Here is an 18,584-nt window from a genome sequence, read left to right as displayed (position 1 = left end):
GGTCGAAAAGGTTCTCAAATCTGCCTCTAGTGAAACACTGCAACCACCACAAATACACCTGGCGCACAGCCTAGGTAGTGCAATTCCGATATTTGTAAATCCTGACAACTTGGAGATAGGATTTATGCTAAACCTTCCCATCATTGAAAGAGCTAATGTGTATAGGCTTAAATCAGTATTGAATGTCGGTTTTTGGCAAGGTGAGACCCACGTACACCTACAAACTCCCTCAATATTAGCCTATCATGATGCTGATCCCAAGCTTTATTTAGTCCCTAATTTGGATTTGTGTACCAAAACCAAAGACATCCACTGGGTATGCCCAAGCAACCCATTTATCAGAGACGTTACCAATTACCTGTGTGGTCTAATGAATCTCCTGAACAAAACTGTCAGGCTAGAATGACCCTTAAAGATGCAGGTGTGGAAACCAAAATTGAGCGGGCAGGTAACCGCTGGCTCGTTAGCACCCCAGAGGCAGAAGCCCTGTTATCCTACGAGCAGCATGACACAGTTACTAGACTAAAACTGCCCAACCAAACCATTTTCTGTTCCCCACCTCAAGGTGCTCCAGTCCACATTGGAAACATGGTTCTGCATCACCTTGACGTTGATAAATATGACTCAGAGATTGAAATAATAGATGTCTTTAAGGGATACAATTTCAGCATTGATGTCGGCATTGAAAGACAGCTTTTACTTGCAGGCACCCAGCTGATTAAATTCAGTCTCACTCCATCAGAGTTGAGCTCGGTCCCTCTGCTTCGCTTCCCCAGAGCTACAGAGTCGACCGACACTCACATTATGACCATTATTGTGGTTCTCCTTGTATTTGGATGGGCCATCACTACCGCGATGGCGTATGCAGCATACAAGCAGATCAAACAGTTGCAAACCAGGATTGACGCCCTCACCTTTGTCGCTCCCAGGTTCGTAGCACCAGCTCCTTGAAGGCCATAAGCTGATTAGACTACGAACCGCTGTCTCTTTCCTTTCCCTCTTTCCTTCTCTCCTTTCTTTGGTTCAAAGTTCAAACCTGATGACCAATGAATGTATTGACAATGGTGATTGTGAAGTTTGCATTTCTCTTTTTTTTTTATTATTACTTTATTGTTGCCTTATTAGCCAATAGAAATGACTAGCTATAGCTTAGTCCTGCCCAGGCTAGGTCACTGACCCAGGCACAATGAATGCTTTGTTTTTCCTCCTCTTGGATGATGAACTGAACTGCATGAATCCCAATGGACTACTAGAAAGACTATTAGGTTGTTCCACTCATGCACAACGGATTTTCGTCACGCCAGAATGGACTTGGTTGTAGCTTTAAAGACTGTGACCAGCATCCCACTCTTCAAAGCTAAAGGGGGGTATGTTGTGCCAGTTCAGACGTGACAGAAAGCGGTAACGGACTACGTTACCCACGATGCAATGTGGTCAAAATGGCCACCAACTCATGTGGTCAAAATGGCCACCAACTCCCATCACGCAACACGGCAAAATGGCCGCCGATCAAGATAAGGTTGCTATGGTGATGGCTATAAAAGCCGATCACACACGATGAGCTTCCTTCTTCCCTGGCTTTAGCCAACCCGAGAAGACACAGCTGTTTCCGTTGGGGTGATCCCACAACACGTGCTCGTATTCCTCGCTGGACCGAGAGTTTTTTTTCGAAGCCAAACTATTCCCTGTGCAGACAGGAGGTCGACTAAAATAAGTACTTTTAAATTCCCTCTGATCAAAAGACTGAGAGACGCCATATCTCCCAGTGATCGAAGAGGACCCCGCTTTGTCTGGCCAACAAAGCGACTGTGGACCCGGAGGAAGAAACGAAGCAGCTTCTTCCCATCCCGGTCCCGCTGCAGCCTGCGGATAACTGCGCTCGTCAAGACGCATCCAGAAAGCCGCAACACTCGGGAGCGCTCCGGACCAGCCCCGAGGCATCTCAAAGTAACGGACTCTCCCCTTTTATTTCTGTCTCACCAACAGGGTGTTTAGAAGTGCCTGGGCAGGCGTAGAACTTTGTAGGTGTTGGTTAATGCTTTTATTCCACGACGAAGTTGGAATTATTTTGCTGAACATTTTCTTTGTATGTGCATGTATTTTACAATTGATTTTGCTGTGTTGATTTGTGATTCATCAATAACCCCGCCGTGGGTTACCGCCTTATTTTTTTTCATCTTTTTCCCTGCTTCCCCCCCCTCTCTCTTTTCGCTTCTCCTTATCAGTTTAATCTCTTTGTCCGAGCTCAAGTCGCGGGCTTTGCTTTAAACTCCCAGTTAGCTGCCCCCTTTCGAAGCGAGGCATTACCCCATCAGCGTAAGCGTGGTTACGTCATTAGGACCTCCCCTCATACGTCATCGTAGCAGCCATCTTGGGAGGGTCACGTGTATCTGAACTGTAGGTAGCTTAGCTGAACTAGCTTTGTGTAAGACATCAAAGCGTCCAGTGAGATTCCCGAAGCTGTTCTGTCTATCAAGGCTGATACGTGAAATGCCGATGTCTCGAGGGCGGTGTTAAACAACTTTGAGTTAAGTTAAGATCTGCTAACCGCTCATTTTAATCCATTGTTTATTTTGTTTTGTTCTTTATTTCCACATATATATTTTGCATGTTTTAGTTTAGTAATGAGTAAGAATTCCAAAGTTGTTTGAATCAGAGAATTACTGTAACAGGGAATTGCTTTTGGTTCAATAAAACCAACGACTGCGGAATAGAAATTGTTTTGTGTTCAATCCAATTCACAGTTGCATGGGTATTCAGAAATCAGAGCTAACCTCCTTTGGAGTTAACATCTGATATTAATACAGAGACAATATCATTGGATGGTGATAAGGAATAAGGATTTAAACTCTAATTGCAGTTACATTGGGGTTCTCACAGCCTGCTGGATAAACCTGGTCGGTGAACAGTCCGACCTGATCATTTATTCCAGCATAAATGAGTTCATAACAGCAAGTTAACTAATGCATTAGTGGTATAAATACTTATAAGCTTATAGCTAACATCACCACCATTTGAACTATATTTGTTATAGCGAAATTTTGAGTTGAATGATTTATTATTTAAATTATAATACCAAATTATAATTAATAATAATAATAAGCATATTCAACCAGCTTATGGCATAGCAGTAGCAACAGTTAAAACATCCATCCATCCATCCATTTTCCGTCATGCTTAATCCCTTATGGGGTCGAGAGGGGTTGCTGGTGCCTATCTCCAGCTGTCAATGGGCGAGAGGCGGGGTACACCCTGGACAGGTCGGCAGTCTGTCGCAGGGCAACACAGAGACAAACAGGACAAACAACCATTCACACACTCTCACACCTAAGGAGAATTTAGAGAGGCCAATTAACCTAATAGTCATGTTTTTGGACTGTGGGAGGAAGCCGGAGTACCCGGAGAGAACCCACGCATGCACAGGGAGAACATGCAGAAAGACCTAGGGTCGGACTCAAACCCAGGACCTTCTTGCTGCAAGGCAACAGCACTACCTACTGTTAAACCATGTTAAAAGGAAAAATATTACTTAATGTGTTTATTTTAATGAACAAATATGCTCGAATTCAATGTTTGATTTGTCTAAACTTATCAGCGTGAAATTACGTTACTACAATAAAATCGATCTTTTACAAGGGTGCCAATAAACGTGGACGGCGCAGTCATTATCTTTGAGCTCATTTTCCCTTAGCGCTATAAAAATTTACATTTTTGGCATTTATTCATGTTTTGTAATGAATGAAAAGGGGGAAAAGGATTTGAAGAAGTCAAAATTTTCTTTACTAAATTAAGAAAGAACGTTCCTAGAATGTGAAATCCACTTGTGGAAGCACTTCTTTGTTTGTTTTTTTTTGTTTGTTTTGCTTAGCACATGTTTGGAAGAGCTAATGTTCGGTTCCTGCTGTGATTCAAATAGCACGTTTATGAGATATTTTAGATTTTCATAGTGACATTTTAATGTCTTGCCGATGAAGTCAGTACACGCTCCGTTTTGGAAGACGTTTTAAACAACCTTCAAAATTAAAACTTAACACATTCTTATATAAAAGTAAACCTGTATCTACGACAAGAGACAAATAGGCTTTGATGAATCACACCTCTTGGGCTTCTTTTGCTTTGACTGCATTACATTTAACATTCCTTTTATTTAACAAACCAATTTTTATGTTTATGGCTGAATTAACTTTTTGTCCAGCTCTGGTATTTATGAGGATCTAGGCAGTGTGCTGCGGAGAGTCTTCAGTACATCTTAAATTTTCTTAATGGAGTTGAAGCAAGAGATCCTGGGTGGCCAATCAATGAGTGAAAATTATGTTTTATCCTCCCTAAACAACTCTATGGATCTTTGAGCTCAATTAATCTTTGTGATCAATCATGCTCCTTTGTTAAAGAAATCGGCATGGTTTATTTGTCTACTTGACAGAGGAAAACATTTTGAGCTAAACAGAGTAGGATTTGCTTCCCAGAACCAAAGGATGCATCTCGTAACACTTTGTTTTTATAATTCAGGAATATGGTACAGCTCAAATTAGTGAGGGCAGATCTTTTGATAGCTTATATGAACCTGCACCTGCATATTAAGCAGAACCTTTTTGGATTTAGTTTTGGTTTGTTGCTTTTGTTCCTTCTTGGCGAGGCGGTGTGTAACCCTAAAGGGAGCAGAGGTGTTATTTTACTGAGCCAAAGGTCCGGATGTGTTAGCTTCTTGTTTAAACTGTCACCCACTGACAAGTTTGCAGCTGATGAAGTGCTGTGTGACAACAAAAGACAGCATTGGGAGAAAAAAAAAAAATAAACACAATTTTTGGAGATTGAATTTGTCACCACAGTCCAAGACAGAAACATTTTCCTGTAGTTACAAACAGGGAAAGACAAACAGGGTTTTTTCCCCTTTGAAACAACATAAATAAGAATTTGCAAAGTAAGAATCTATGTATTAGCCATAAAAGTCTGACAGTAAAAATTGTAAAGATAAAAAAAGACACCCATAATCTTTATTACTAAGGCAAAATCCTAAGCCAACAATGTGTCATTTTCATTTAAAGAGGGGATTTATTATGCATCTTCTGAATCTGCAGACAGGGAACACGGTGAGATTTTGGTAAATGGTAAATAGCTGTATAGTGTTTTAACTAGTCTGACGGCCCCAAAGCGCTTCACACTACAATCAGTCATTCACCCATTCAAACACACACTCACACCCTGCTGACAGAAGTGGGCCAGCAGGCAATGCGGGTGAAGCGTCTTGCCCAAGGACACAATGACTGAGATGGTCCGAGTGGAGGATCGAACCGGCAACCTGCCAACTCCAGGACGAACTTTCTAACTCCTGCGCCACTGTCGCCCTTTTGGACCACAAGGACACAGTTAACACAGAAGCAAGTAAACAGAGTACCGGAACATTTTGCATGTGGCAATTTCAACCTTATGCCCAGATTTCTATAGCGCTCAATTATTTTGTTTAAAACACAAAAGTGTACTACAATGGTGCTGCTGGTATTTTATCAATTTGAGTATATAATCTGAAAAAAAAAATCCTCTACTGCAAGAGGGACAGGTGGCTGGATGAACAGATGGATGGCTGGGAAGATGGACAGCTGGATGGATGAATGGACAAACAGCTCCACCCAGGCTGATGGGAAGATGGACGGATGAATGGACACACAGACGGCATAACGGACAGAGGGACAGATAGACTGATGAATGGACGGATGCAACTGGGAATGCAAAAGTTTTTTCACGCTTAAAGCAAACTCCAGACTTTTCCGGGTCTGCATAGGAAACCCTTTAATAGAAGCATGTATTTATGTCGAAAAGCAGAACATGAACCAATGGGAAGCCAGGATGCTTCCTCCTAAATCCGTCCCAGTCAAGTCTGGGACTTGACTCCGGAGAGAACGCTAAGCTCATCTGAGATCAAAAAGGTTCAGACCGCTGGTGGCCAAAAGCTAATTCGACTGAACTGTCTACGCGGATAAACATGCCCGTGTTGGTAAATGTTGGTAAATTCTGTGACATTATAAAGCTCTGAGCGCGGCCGAGGCTCAGGCTTCAGGCTTGATGACACCAACAGGAAGATGAAGACAAATGACATGTCAGAAACTATGGACTGAAACGCTGTCATTTCACTGATGCACCTGACAGCACATGTCCCGCTCCCACTCCCACACAAAGATATAGCTGCAGCTGGGCCGTTTGGGTGGAAGAGTTAAGGGGGGGGGGGGCATAAAAAAAAGGGACACTGTGCTCATTTCCTGTCAGTAATAACCATAAACCACCCAACAAGATTGACTAGAAATTAATCATTGGATCACAACAGAAAATTGCTACACTGCCGTTGGTGTGGCAGTAATCACAGAAAATGACTTCAAGCGTTAATGATTGTTCGGAGGTTCGGCACTGAACTGAAGGCAGCGAGCCACTGAAATTGAGGCCATTTAAACTGGAAATTGATGAGTGATTTAGCAGATGAGTGTGCTGTTTCAAAGATATGGCAGCAATCCATCAAAACAGAGGTTCATTGTGATTTTTTCTTCCCTCCATTTCTTCATCTCCTTCTTCTCTCTCTCACACACACACACACACACACCTCAGTCTCTCTCTGTAAATACCACTCTTCAATTATTGACACTAAACTCTGAAGGGCATAAAGACCAGGCATGGCCTTCCCACCTCCAGTGCTATTCAGTAGAAAGAAAAGCACACATACACACACAAAGAAATGCCAGGCCGCCCTCCCGCCGCGAACCACGCACTGCCCCGGCCAAAACAGAGCATGCAAGCACAACACATTGCAAACACATTACCTCATACTCCTCAGACTCGATAAGCAGTTTGGCTGTGGTGATGCGAGACTCGTACGGAGGGATCTCATTCTGGAGGCAGGGGGGAGAGAAAAAGAAAGAGGGAAAATAATAATAAAGGACGGTGTGACCACCTTTTGGAGGAGTGTTTACACGAGCGACATCAAGCAGAGTTCCTCCTTCCTTTGTCTGATAATAACACGATCCAATTTCAGGCTGCAAAATGCTCTGCAGCTACATGGCTGTTAATCTCAGTCAAAGTGTCAGCGGGCTGAGTTCGGATCAACCTGCAGGTGAAGATAAGAGTCATAACCGTGGAGTCAGAGGGGGTTTGTTCTACCAAATCATCACAAAACCCCTTCCTGTCTCACATTTATTCTTTTTTTTTTAAATGAACCCCAGTATAATTCATTTGGCGATATTAAAAAACGGGGCACTGCAGCCATTATCCCCCCCACCCCCATTAGAACGACTCCTGGTGCTGCCTTTCATTGCTGCTTTTTTTTTCCCCCATGCACTATGACTTAACAGCACACGTTTGTGAAGGGCTTGTCTCATCTTTCTTGTGTTTTTAATATTGGCCAGTTCATTATCTCCAACTTTTTTTTTTTTTTTTTTTTTATCTCTGCTGATGTCCTTGACGTCTGCTGCAAAGTACTCTGCGACAACCTCGCCAGCTGAAAAAGGCTCTTTGAAATAAACCTGGATTTAAAAAAATATATATCTGATTTTATCAGAACACCAGCAGTTTTCAAGCTTAATCAGCTAGTTGGAAGCTCAATAAAGATTCACATCACTTCATGCAATTCACAGACATTCATTTATGACTCCAATGGTCTTCTGCATTGGGCTGAAAAATGTGGTCTCAACAGTCCAGGGTAATACAAATGCAGCACTCTTTGGTGTGGATGTTAATAAATGAAGACCCATCATTTACAGGAACATGGATGTGTGACAATTGATTTTAAAGCAAACTGTAGGTTGCCTTTTTTATTTTACATGTCTTCAGTTCCTTCAGGCGGCAAGAGAAGGAGAGGATGACTTTCAGCATTTATTAGGAGGACTAAATAGAGTATAAAAAAGTTCTGGTGGTTTATTATTTTGAGCTTTTAACTTCTGTCTGTCGTGAAACATTTTGGGTTTGAACATTCTGGCAGCTTTAGGAAACCCCAGACGTAGGTTAAGGGTCTATATGCTCCAGGGGATAAACAAGGAGAATAGTGTTTTTCAAAAAAAAGAAAAAAGGTAAAGATGCTAAAGCTACATTAAAAAGGGACGTCTGTAATCATTTTGTCTTTGTTTGCGCTCGCACACACGTGCCCTCTCTCACACTCTTTGTGACTTTTTCTCTGCCTCTAATGTAAATTTCAATGACCGCTCACAGCAGGAGGGCATGAGAATAACATTTTCTGGGTTATTTCTGATATTGTAGTTCTTGATGAGAAATCAGGATTAGCGTAAATCCATGTCGGTGAGTCAAAGATCATAACTTGGCCACAAATTATTGATTGGTGCATCACTTAACCTGAGACTTATGGGAACCTGGTACCTGGTTCCAGCGAGAGAAATGCCAACCAGAAAACAAGCTCACCCCTTCTTCTTCTTCTTCTGTGGTGGAGGAAGCTGCACCTCGTTTGTGAGCAGGTAGCCACGTTCCAACACTTTTCAACAGGTATTCCTTGCCTTCCTAAGACGAAAGTGTAAAAATAGAATCGTCCAAAATCTTTTAATCATGCCTTCTAACACAATAAACAAGTTTGCAATGTCGGGGACAAATTTCCTTGTATTATCCACTGGTTAATCCATCTTCCATAGACATTAATGACCAATCATTACAAATTAATTTAATTATTGTTCATTGTTATCAATGCAGTTCATTTAAAAAAAAAAAAAAAAGTTAGAAAAAAAATCAAAACTAATATAAAAGACTGGGACAAGCCTGACCCCTACAGCCCGTATCTAGTATTGCAGCTTCACTCCAGGTTAAAGATGTGAATGAGTGAACTCCTGACTACTTGCCAGTAAATTTAAGGTGAATCAATTCCCATTTGAGATCCTACTGAAAGGTCGCCCTAAAAGCTGTTGAATCTAAATCATATTTGAAGCTCAAGGTTACAATTGGTCGAAATAAAGCTGTGGGTTGTATGTTTTCCGGCTTGCAACAATTACAGGTGAAGAGACAACAATGTGGAATATTAAAAAAAAAAAACGTTGAGACGTTACTTTCATGCTCCGATAAAACTCCATCAACTCTTAAGAATCCACTTTGACACAGATGTAAGATATAATGTAAATGTTTCTCTTTCATCCTTGTTAATTTAAAACCCATCATAACCCAAAGTGATAATTAAACAACCTCCTTCTGCAGTCAAGAGTGTGTGATGTCATATAATTTACAAAATAGAAATGTGCCTTGCCGCCAGGTGTGACAGGACCATGTGTTGCTTTGTTTGTTTTTTTTAAGATTGTTTTCTGTTACTAATGGTACGTTTGCATTTTTTTTATCATATTCAGGAGGGAAAAAAGTTGTGTCTTTTATGGCATACTGATTTTTGGCTGTAAAAGAGTCAGGAAAGATCCCAGACAATATACCAAAAAAATAAAAATAATGTTTTAATGACTTCTAGTTTAATTTCAGAATAATACAATCAATGCAGATTAAGACATTCCAATATTAAAATGATTTCCAACTCATCTAATTTGTGGAAAATAAATAAATAAATAAATAAATAAATAAATATATATATATATATATATATATATAATTTTCAAATAATTTACAAAGCTGGGTTTTGCATATATCATGAGTACATTTAATAAGCGATGAAATAATTTGTATAATTTTTAATAACTAGCTGGGTTTTGCATATGAGTACATTTAATAAGCGATGAAATAATTTATATAATTTTTAATAACTAGCTGGGTTTTGCATATATCATGAGTACATTTAATAAGCGATGAAATAATTTGTATATTTTTTAACTGTAATTATGAGTGTTTGTTTTGTGCAACAGCCCCAATAAACTGTTTGTAAGGAGAAACCGGTCTGCGCTCTTATGGCCTAAAACCGTGCAGTTGATGTAGCAATTTTCCCCCAAACAGAGTCCAACGTGCTTCCTCGTCTCTTTCAATTTATCAGATGACTGTATGACCTCAAAGATCTGCCCAGTAATTAACATTCCTATTGGCAGTTCCCGTCTGTGTGTGCGTGTTCATCTGAGTGTTCATCTGCTGATTAATGGCATACAATTCAATCTGCTCAGAATAATTAACTCGGCAGATTCCAGCTTTAATGTGCCGATAACTCATCTGGAGTCTCTGTGTGTATGTATGTATGTATGTATGTATGTATGTGTGTGTGTGTGTGTGTGTGTGTGTGTGTGTGTGTGTGTGTGTGTGTGTGTGTGTGTGTGTGTGTGTGTGTGTGTGTGTGTGTGTCTGACCTGGTTTCTTTCCGTACTAAACAGGTAACTGGCCATAAGCTGGAGAGCCTCTGGGTTGTTATGGTGATAGTGTAAAGCTTTTTCGATGAACTGTCTGCACTTGTCTGCAGCTCCCTCCTCCATGCTATGATCACGGATGCAGGAAGAGACAAATATGGAGTCGTTAGAAATGGCTAAAAAGCGAGACGGGTTTTCTCGGTGTAAGCAGTGCAGTACGATCTGCTGCAGTACCAGAGGTCTGTTAAGTAGATCTCTGCCAGGGAACAGTAGGCCACGCTGACGTCCTTCGCTGTAGGGACCTCGTCGCTCTCATCCGTTGTTCCGACGGCCCCGGCCTGAGCCTGCAGAGGAACAGCACAGGGCAGATTTCCTCTCTTAGTTATTATATAAAAGTATCTGAATTGCGCACATGATGAACAGGCAAGTATTTTTTTTTTATAATAATTACATAACCTGAGGAAAAATGTGTCTATACTCCCAGAGGAACTTCAGTTGAAAGGGTCATTTAGACTAAAAATATAATTGTGTCAAGCTGGAAAAATCAGAGCTATAAATGAGTAATTAACACGAAAATTCCCAAAGTCCCTTTTCTACTTCCGTGCAACATGTGCAATTTCTTCAGGCTGACTTTCCGTCACACAATTATAAGGCTGGAAGAGACTTTTCCTGTCAGTTTTACTACAGAAACCTGGAATTTTTTAATTCTTTGGAGAAAAATGATAAACACCTAATAAATATTTGAGAACCGATCCACTCAACCGAATATTTTGAACAATTTAGTCGTGTTAAACAATTTACTTCAATAATTTTACGTGCTTTTGAAATTGAAAAACAAATGATGCTTTTCTGTTATTTTCAACTTTCCCTCAGTTAATTTTTCATTCAGCTGAAAGATTCCCGGTGGACCAAAGTTTAAAATGGAAGCCTTCACACATGAAGCACATCAACACACATGGTTTAGGATTTTGAAAGTAGTATCAGGAGATGAAACTAGTTTTGAATATTTTTTTTTATTTTTGGTAGTTATACCATGTTGTTTTTTGTGTCTTCGATGCAAACAAATCTAGTTCATCTTATAACAAATATAACATATTTTTTAATTTTTTTCCAGCTTTTAACATCATGTTTTCTTTGTTTCTTTCCTCTTCATAATAGCTACGTCTGGCCTAGCGTTCTGTTCAGTTGGGGGACCGTCTTAGAGGGGAGCATCGCCTGAGTTTTCCTCTCCAATGTTGCTTCATGCATGCTCCGTATGAGGGATTCTGCAAAGTCAACAACACAATGCAAGCAGATGTCCACTGTGTGCATTATTTGATATAAGTGACTTTGTAAAGTTCCTTGAGATGACATGTTGTGAATCGCCCTTATAGAAATAAACAGAATTTAATTTTAAACTAAAAAAGACAAGAATTCTGGATGAGAGTCACACAACGCTTGTGTTTCCTAAAGCTGATGACCATATGAAGGCCCTTTGTCATTTAGTAAGTTGTTTAGTTGAAGAACCGGTCCTTGACATGAGGGTACTCTGGGACACAGCACCCTCTTGTGAACAAAACATTAAGTACCTTAAATATTAATTAGAATGCCTTTTTCAGCATTATGTTAATCTTAAAAAAAAAAAAAAATATATATATATATATATATATATATATATATATATATATATATATATATATATATATATATATATATATATATATATATATATATATATATATATACACACACACACACAAAATTCATTACAGGGCCTATTTAAAATCATTGCACTTTATCAGTTTTATTATTTTAGAACCTATTTTGTTTTATAGACCAACCCAAATAATTGACAAGAAGTACGACATGGATTTGTATCCAGCCCCGTTTTACTCTGATACCCAGAATCCAGTCCAAGTGACTGACCTCAGAAATAATTAGTCAACACATAAAAGGTTTGTGGGGAAGCCTTAGTAAACGAACGCCATCATGAAGTCCGCAGCGGGTTGTCAGGGATGCAGAGGTTTAAAGCAGGGTTTGGTAATAAAACAAACGTCAGAGATCAGGAGGAACAACTTCTTATTGCAGCATCTATTAGTCATTCAAAAATGGACCGTGGCAAGGAGAAAGCCTGAATAAATGAAAGAAAAAGCTCCTAGTGGTCCTGTTTAAAGTTTCCAACAAGCCATGCAGGGCTTGAAGCACGTAAGAATGATCAACACCTAGCCATGCACTGGGACCTCCTAAGACCTCCACAAAGTGTCCGGAGAGGAGCTTCCTCCATTCTACCATAGCAATGGGGAGAACATCAGTCTCCATACAGAAAGAACCCAGGCCGGGGCTTGAAAACAGCACCTTCTTGCTAAAAGGAAACAGTGCTAACCACAGCGCTCCACCATGCAGCCCAATATTCCAAATGATCTCTTTAATAATATTTTAAGTTAGGGAACAGTGTTATTCCTTGCTTAACACAAGTCTGCACCCTAAATCTGCTAGAGCTGGAAAGAAATGTGCTCAGGACAGATGAGACGAAATATGAAAGTTTTGCCTACATGCACAACACAACGCGTGGCAAGAAACTAACACCTAATACCCTCAGCAACACAACATCCCTGTCTGGTGAAATGTGGTGGTAGGAACGTTCTGTGTAGATTCTTTAGGTCAGCGTGCAAAGATGGATGGACCTAAACGAAGACCAATCCTGCGAGAAAGCCTCTTAGGTTGCAAAAGAATTGAGAATGCAGTGCAGGTTCACTTTCCGGATAGACGTATAAACCCAGACCTAAAATGGTTTAGAATCAAAGCATATCCATTTGACACCATGGCCGAGTCGAGATTCAGACCCAACTGTAATTAAGAAACAGGCAAAACGTGAGGATGGATGTTTACAGATGCTCTTTGTGATTTTCAGCTGTTTTAATAGGATGAATTGGAAAAAAAAAAAATAAAGTCAAAACTGGAAGAGAAATCCCAAAGAGCTGCAGCTGTTAATGCAGCAAAAGATGGTTCTGTGAAGTACTCACTCAGAAAGGCTAAATTCAAATGCATGTCACTGGTTATGCTTTTTATTTGTAAAATATTTTTAAAGTCACGTACCCATCCCTATTTGTAATTATACAATATATATTAGTTTATGTCGGTCTATCATGTAAAATATCTACACTGACGTCTGTGGTTGTACTGTGAGAACACGAGGACGGGTTGAAAGGGTCCGAACACTTTGGCCAGGCGCCGTCTTCTTGCTTACCATCTTTTCTTGCTTCTCTAGCGCTGACAGAAGGACCTGTATTCCTCTCGTGTAGTAGTCCACAGCTTCCAGGCCAGTGTGAATTTGGCCCAGATACATGTATTTACTATGTCCAACGTCTGGGCTCAGCTCCATCGCACGGAGAAACGCTTAGGACTCGGTAAAGGAAGCCCAAACCATTCCCACTTTAGCACAGAATAAAAATACTACACAGTGCTTTTTTTTCCCCCTCCGATTACTTCTAGATATGCATCAAGAACACAACGTCACAAAGGATATTGATTTAGCTTTCTGCATGTCTCCCAATTCAGAGCAAATGTGTCCCAGCATGTCAAGGGCTTGAAGGTTGTCGGAGTCCACATCCAAAGCTCTCTGACAGAAGAGGCCAGCCATCGCAAAGTCAAAACTGTCCATGTATTCCTGAGTCTGAACACAGAAGAGAAATAAATGTACAAATGTAAATGTACAACTCTAGCGAGCGTCCACGGCGACGTGTCTTTACATTAATGTCACCTTTTCTAGGAGTTGCTGCACTGAGTACTTCTCAGCTGTCTTCTTCTTTGCTTTCTCGTGCATTCTTACTTTCATCCTTTCCTGAGGTGACAGGTCAACAAATCCTCCATCTGTCAGGATGAAACATAGGTGCACATGAAAGGTTGCTTGTGTCTCATTTGGTCTCAAATCACAACGAAACTTTTTAACTTGGATAAAAAAAAAACTTGCTGTTATGAATTTATGCTAAATATATTTAAAAGTCCATAAGGCAAAGACATGGCAAAAACATTGAATATCTAACCCCTGTTTTGACGGTTGTCTTTCCTCTTGGGTTTATTTTTCTTCTTGCCCTTAGACTGACCACCCATAGTGATAAATAGCCTGTCTGATTTCTTTGTACAACTAAATGTCCTCTAAAAGAAGGCTTTTCCCAAACTGATTGGGACGCGTGATGAAGAACTCCGAACTGTAGGCGGCATGCAACACGCATGCGGTAAACGATGAAGTGGGGTGCGCCCCATTTATCACGCCACGAGAAAATCGGTGCGACGGGTCCGCGTGGTTTGTACACAATTTCAAACGGTGCCTCCGGCGTGTCATGCAGGATGTCGATTTAATCTCAGTCATCATAAGTGACAAGAGACGGACGCCCCTCACCAATATCTTAGTAAATATCTAAATAACGTAAGAGAATCTGTAGAATAAGATGAGCATCTGGCTGTATATTCGCCGAGAGGTGATCACCGGTAGCTTGTATTTCACCATTGCTTGTTTGTTTTGTTAAAGGCTGTTGATATAACAACCCAGGGTGCCCTTATTGGCAGGTTGACTCTGATCTCCTTGCATTAAAAAAAAAAAGTTACCCTCTATTTAATCTTCCTACTCCTCCCCGACACTACTTTCACCCAAGTTATTCCCCGGGTGACTGTTAAGGAGTACATCCACTGTCACAGCTACGGTAGCCGATATTAAACAAAATACCTATTATACCGAATGCATTTTCAGAATCTAAACAGTAGAAATGTAATATATTTCAGCTCTAGTACTATGAGCGTAATTTTAGAAATAATACTGACGTTCCAGTGTTTAAACAGCGTGTTTTTTCCAATACAATTTACAGAATTCGTAAACTGTATTTAAAATTAATTTACCAGCATCCGCTCCATTTCCGAGGGTGCCCTCGACTCGACATGATTGGCACGTTGATGAGCCAATCAGGCAACGCATCGATGCTACGCGTTGAGACGCATCTGGAACTTTCTCGATTTCAACCAATGGCGTAATACGTCAAAGGCACGCAGTGGGGTTTTTTCTACATTTTACAATATGTTGCAAATAAACGAATGACAGAAATGCGGCTGACAGGGAAATTGTCAAAGGAAACACAACCAACACAGACCCTCAGTACTCGAGTCTATTTTGAGGTAAGAGTAGAATATTGACGTCGAAATAACGACCAACGACTGCTTCTCACGGCCGTTATATACACGCCGCCCCGGAGTGACAAGAAATTGAATGATAAAGCAATGTAGGTGTTAGCTGCAACTGTGGTGATGCTAATGCTTAATGGTGCCAAGCCAACTTAACTGTAACGTTATTGTTTCGTTTGTTTGTTTTACGTTCAATTTACGACGGCGTAACAAACAGTTAGCCGTTCGCTCAGTGGTTTTCATTTCGTTGTTTATTATCCGCTGTAGCCACCTGACGGTAACGCAGCCGTTGCTGGCCTTTTAGCTTGGTCGACTGCAGAGCGAGCAAGTGTTCAAACGACGCCGTTCGCGCCAGCTTCGGTAAATTCTCACGATATGATGCGCACGACCATTCCGTGCATATTAAGGCTTGTAATTTTCAAGTTCGAGTGATTTGTTTTTTTTTTCTTTGCATGTCTTTTTAACCATAAAATTAATCAAATCAAAAGCGCTTCTATTCTTTTTGCGATTGTCCCAGAATTATTAACTACAACGTAGGAAGCAGTAATCCAGGGATGCTGTGGTGAGCTTGTTGTCTTCATGATAGTTAGGTTAGAAAAATGTTAAAAATAAATAATTGAATCGCATAGGCCAATAAAAGCTGTTTTAAATTATTAACGATTGACAGGTTACAAAAAGGAGGCTACAGAGTTGGGAAAGCTGAAAATCACAAATTTTATTGAGTTTAAAAACAATTGTAGGCTTTCAACAAATCAGAACATTGGGATGAGGTTATAGTGGCTAATTTCCATCTCTAGTCTCACTGGCAGGTTAGTTTCAAAGACATAAAAAAACAAACAAGTAAAAGAGCAGGAAAGATCATAATGCCAATTAACTGGTATAGCAATCCTTTTATTCAGGCCATATGTTGCATTTGTTCTTGTAGGATGTAATATTTTCCCAATTCAAAACAGTGGAAAACATTGTCTTTAAAAAACTGCATTTAGTTTCTATAGCTTTTCAAAATAAAATGTTATGTTAAGGGGAATTACTTCTGTTTTTACGGAATCCGGATTTTGAGCAGAGTGAGTAAGCTCTTCTTTCATATCAAATTAGCCACATAATGCGTAAGATGTTTAAAAAAAAAAGATCTGCTGATCTTTAGGTTAATTAAATGAAAGATCCAAAAGCTGTTTTGTCTGCCTGAATTTTCAACACTTGGATTGGTCTATATGTAATTTACAACAATGGACAAAATCAGAATAATGGGGACTTTGTATGTTTACATTATCATCAGGAAGCCTTGCAGCACTGCCTGCTAGCTTTTCACAATACTGAAATTTCAAAGTCGAGACAGATACATAAAAAAATGTGTGTGTGTGTATATATATATATATATATATATATATATATATATATATATATATATATATATATATATATATATATATATATATATATATATATATATATATATATATATATATATATATATAATGTGTGTGTCATTCCTTGTTATGCAAAACAGTAGACAAGATAACAGTATATGTTTTAACATCCACTATAGAGTGATTCACTCATGCAATTATTAAATTTTATTATAATTGCTTATGTGTAATGTGCCACTGTGTGCTTCCATTTGCCTGTCAATTTGCTGTTGATGCAAAGACATTTTTACTACCGACTGAAAAACAAAATCTTCCGTAACTAAAGTAAATTGTGTTTAGATACAAACATGGATCTGGCGCATGCAAAACATATTTTGTGTAAGCAAAGATCTGGTTCAGACAAATATATTCAGCAGCAGCACTAGACAACTTCTGCCTTTCTGGTAAAATCTTTTCTTTAGTGTTCAATTACAGCAGCAGGGTAGGTTTCTATGGGTTCCTACTTATTTCTCCTCCAATTGTAAGCTTCAGTCAGGCTCCACCCTAACCTGTATGATGCTCAGGGGGGCCACTGGTTTGTTGTTTCATCACATATTTATCAGCCGACTGAGTCGTAGCTGATAAACATATTTATGCATTAATTTGTGCCGCAGCAGAGTTTCCTGGTTTCCAACAATGGTCGCACATGTGACGTCAGCGGCGCAGGACTTTTGATGTGCTGGACTCAAAAGGCCTTTTTCTCATGCACACTCGCAGCCTCATAACCCGAGTTTTTTAGAAATCTCCTCATTGGCGGAGTTTTTAGAATTAATCGTTTTTAGTGCTGTACACTGGAGTTTTTGTGTTGATGAAAGGCCAGCGTTTAAAACCGTTTTTTGTTTCCCAGATATTCGGATACATGTGGACTAGGCCTAAAAGTTGCAGGACACCGGGCCCTTGAGAACTGGAGTTTGAGAACCACTGCTTTAGGTTTCTGTCTAGCTGAGTTTGGGTAAAACGAGGGAGTAGTTGATTTAACACCCCTGTGGGAATATTAATTTGTGAATATCTAACTGCAGTGAAGCTAAGTTCTTCTGTTACAAAATAAAAACTATGGATTTGTCTTCTGTTGCTTGGTAGATTGATGTCATACCGACGCTCCACTTTGCTGCCAGTCCCTAAACTGAGACCGAGTTGGACCACAGAGGGAGCTTGTGGCCAATGCTACGGGTTCTGGCTGCCCTAAGAAGTGCACAGTTTCCATTAGGAAGAGACGGCATTAAGAACGGACAACCTCTCGTCCCTGCATGAAGGTTGGGCTGAAGAGGGCGTGACTAAGGATTTGAAACCAATCATGTCAGAGTTTAATAAGGAGGTGGTCGATTTGGTTTGGGGGAAACCATCAGGGGGAGGAGTTTCCACTTCTATCTTCCGAAGATGGTCTCAAGGTAGGACTTTTGTTCTTTTACCCACAGTGAGTTAATCTCAGTGTTTTCAAGTGTTTCCTAGTTTTTCTGGTGTGCTAGATAATCCAGGGTTTATATAACCATTGTGTTCCTCTTTAATTTGCTTTTACATATGTTCCCAGGTCTGTGCATTAATATGGGTACAGGATCAGTAATTATAGGCTTTTTTTTCCTCAGGGTTTGTTTTCAGTGAGCATGAGCAAACGGCTCTGAAGCAGTTTGAAGGAGGACCATGTGCTGTGATTGCACCTGTCCAGGTAAGGCCTAAATATTATTCAATTCAGTGTCAAAACAAAATGAAAACCTCAAATATTTGATCAGTGCCTCACATGATATTTAGCTAGCATATCAGTTGCTGCAAACTGAGTTTGTGTTTC

General features: G+C 40.0%; 2 protein-coding genes across 2 annotated transcripts in view; one reads left to right on the top strand and one right to left on the bottom strand.

Annotated features, from left to right (window-relative positions):
- si:dkey-12j5.1 (probable assembly chaperone of rpl4) overlaps nt 1–14,474 on the bottom strand; it is a gene marked incomplete at its 3' end in the record, with an annotated part of 34,314 nt that extends 19,840 nt beyond the window's left edge. Inside the window, 8 exon segments of the mRNA XM_036133217.1 lie at nt 6,807–6,875; nt 8,395–8,490; nt 10,248–10,371; nt 10,479–10,588; nt 13,471–13,620; nt 13,750–13,896; nt 13,984–14,093; nt 14,267–14,474. Coding sequence (XP_035989110.1) covers nt 6,807–6,875; nt 8,395–8,490; nt 10,248–10,371; nt 10,479–10,588; nt 13,471–13,620; nt 13,750–13,896; nt 13,984–14,093; nt 14,267–14,333 — 873 coding nt within the window.
- A 780-nt stretch (nt 14,475–15,254) lies between these two features.
- The window catches only part of mindy3 (MINDY lysine 48 deubiquitinase 3), a 37,714-nt gene continuing 34,384 nt past the window's right edge, over nt 15,255–18,584 (top strand). The window contains exons 1-3 of the mRNA XM_012862642.3: nt 15,255–15,389; nt 17,882–18,189; nt 18,385–18,464. Coding sequence (XP_012718096.2) covers nt 18,096–18,189; nt 18,385–18,464 — 174 coding nt within the window. The 5' untranslated portion in view covers nt 15,255–15,389; nt 17,882–18,095. The remainder of the gene's footprint in view (nt 15,390–17,881; nt 18,190–18,384; nt 18,465–18,584) is intronic.

The sequence above is a fragment of the Fundulus heteroclitus genome, chromosome 3 (assembly GCF_011125445.2).
Source record: "Fundulus heteroclitus isolate FHET01 chromosome 3, MU-UCD_Fhet_4.1, whole genome shotgun sequence".
Lineage (NCBI taxonomy): Eukaryota > Metazoa > Chordata > Actinopteri > Cyprinodontiformes > Fundulidae > Fundulus > Fundulus heteroclitus.
The sequence above is the reverse complement of the archived record's forward strand: the minus strand, read 5'-3'. Positions and strand labels throughout refer to the sequence as shown.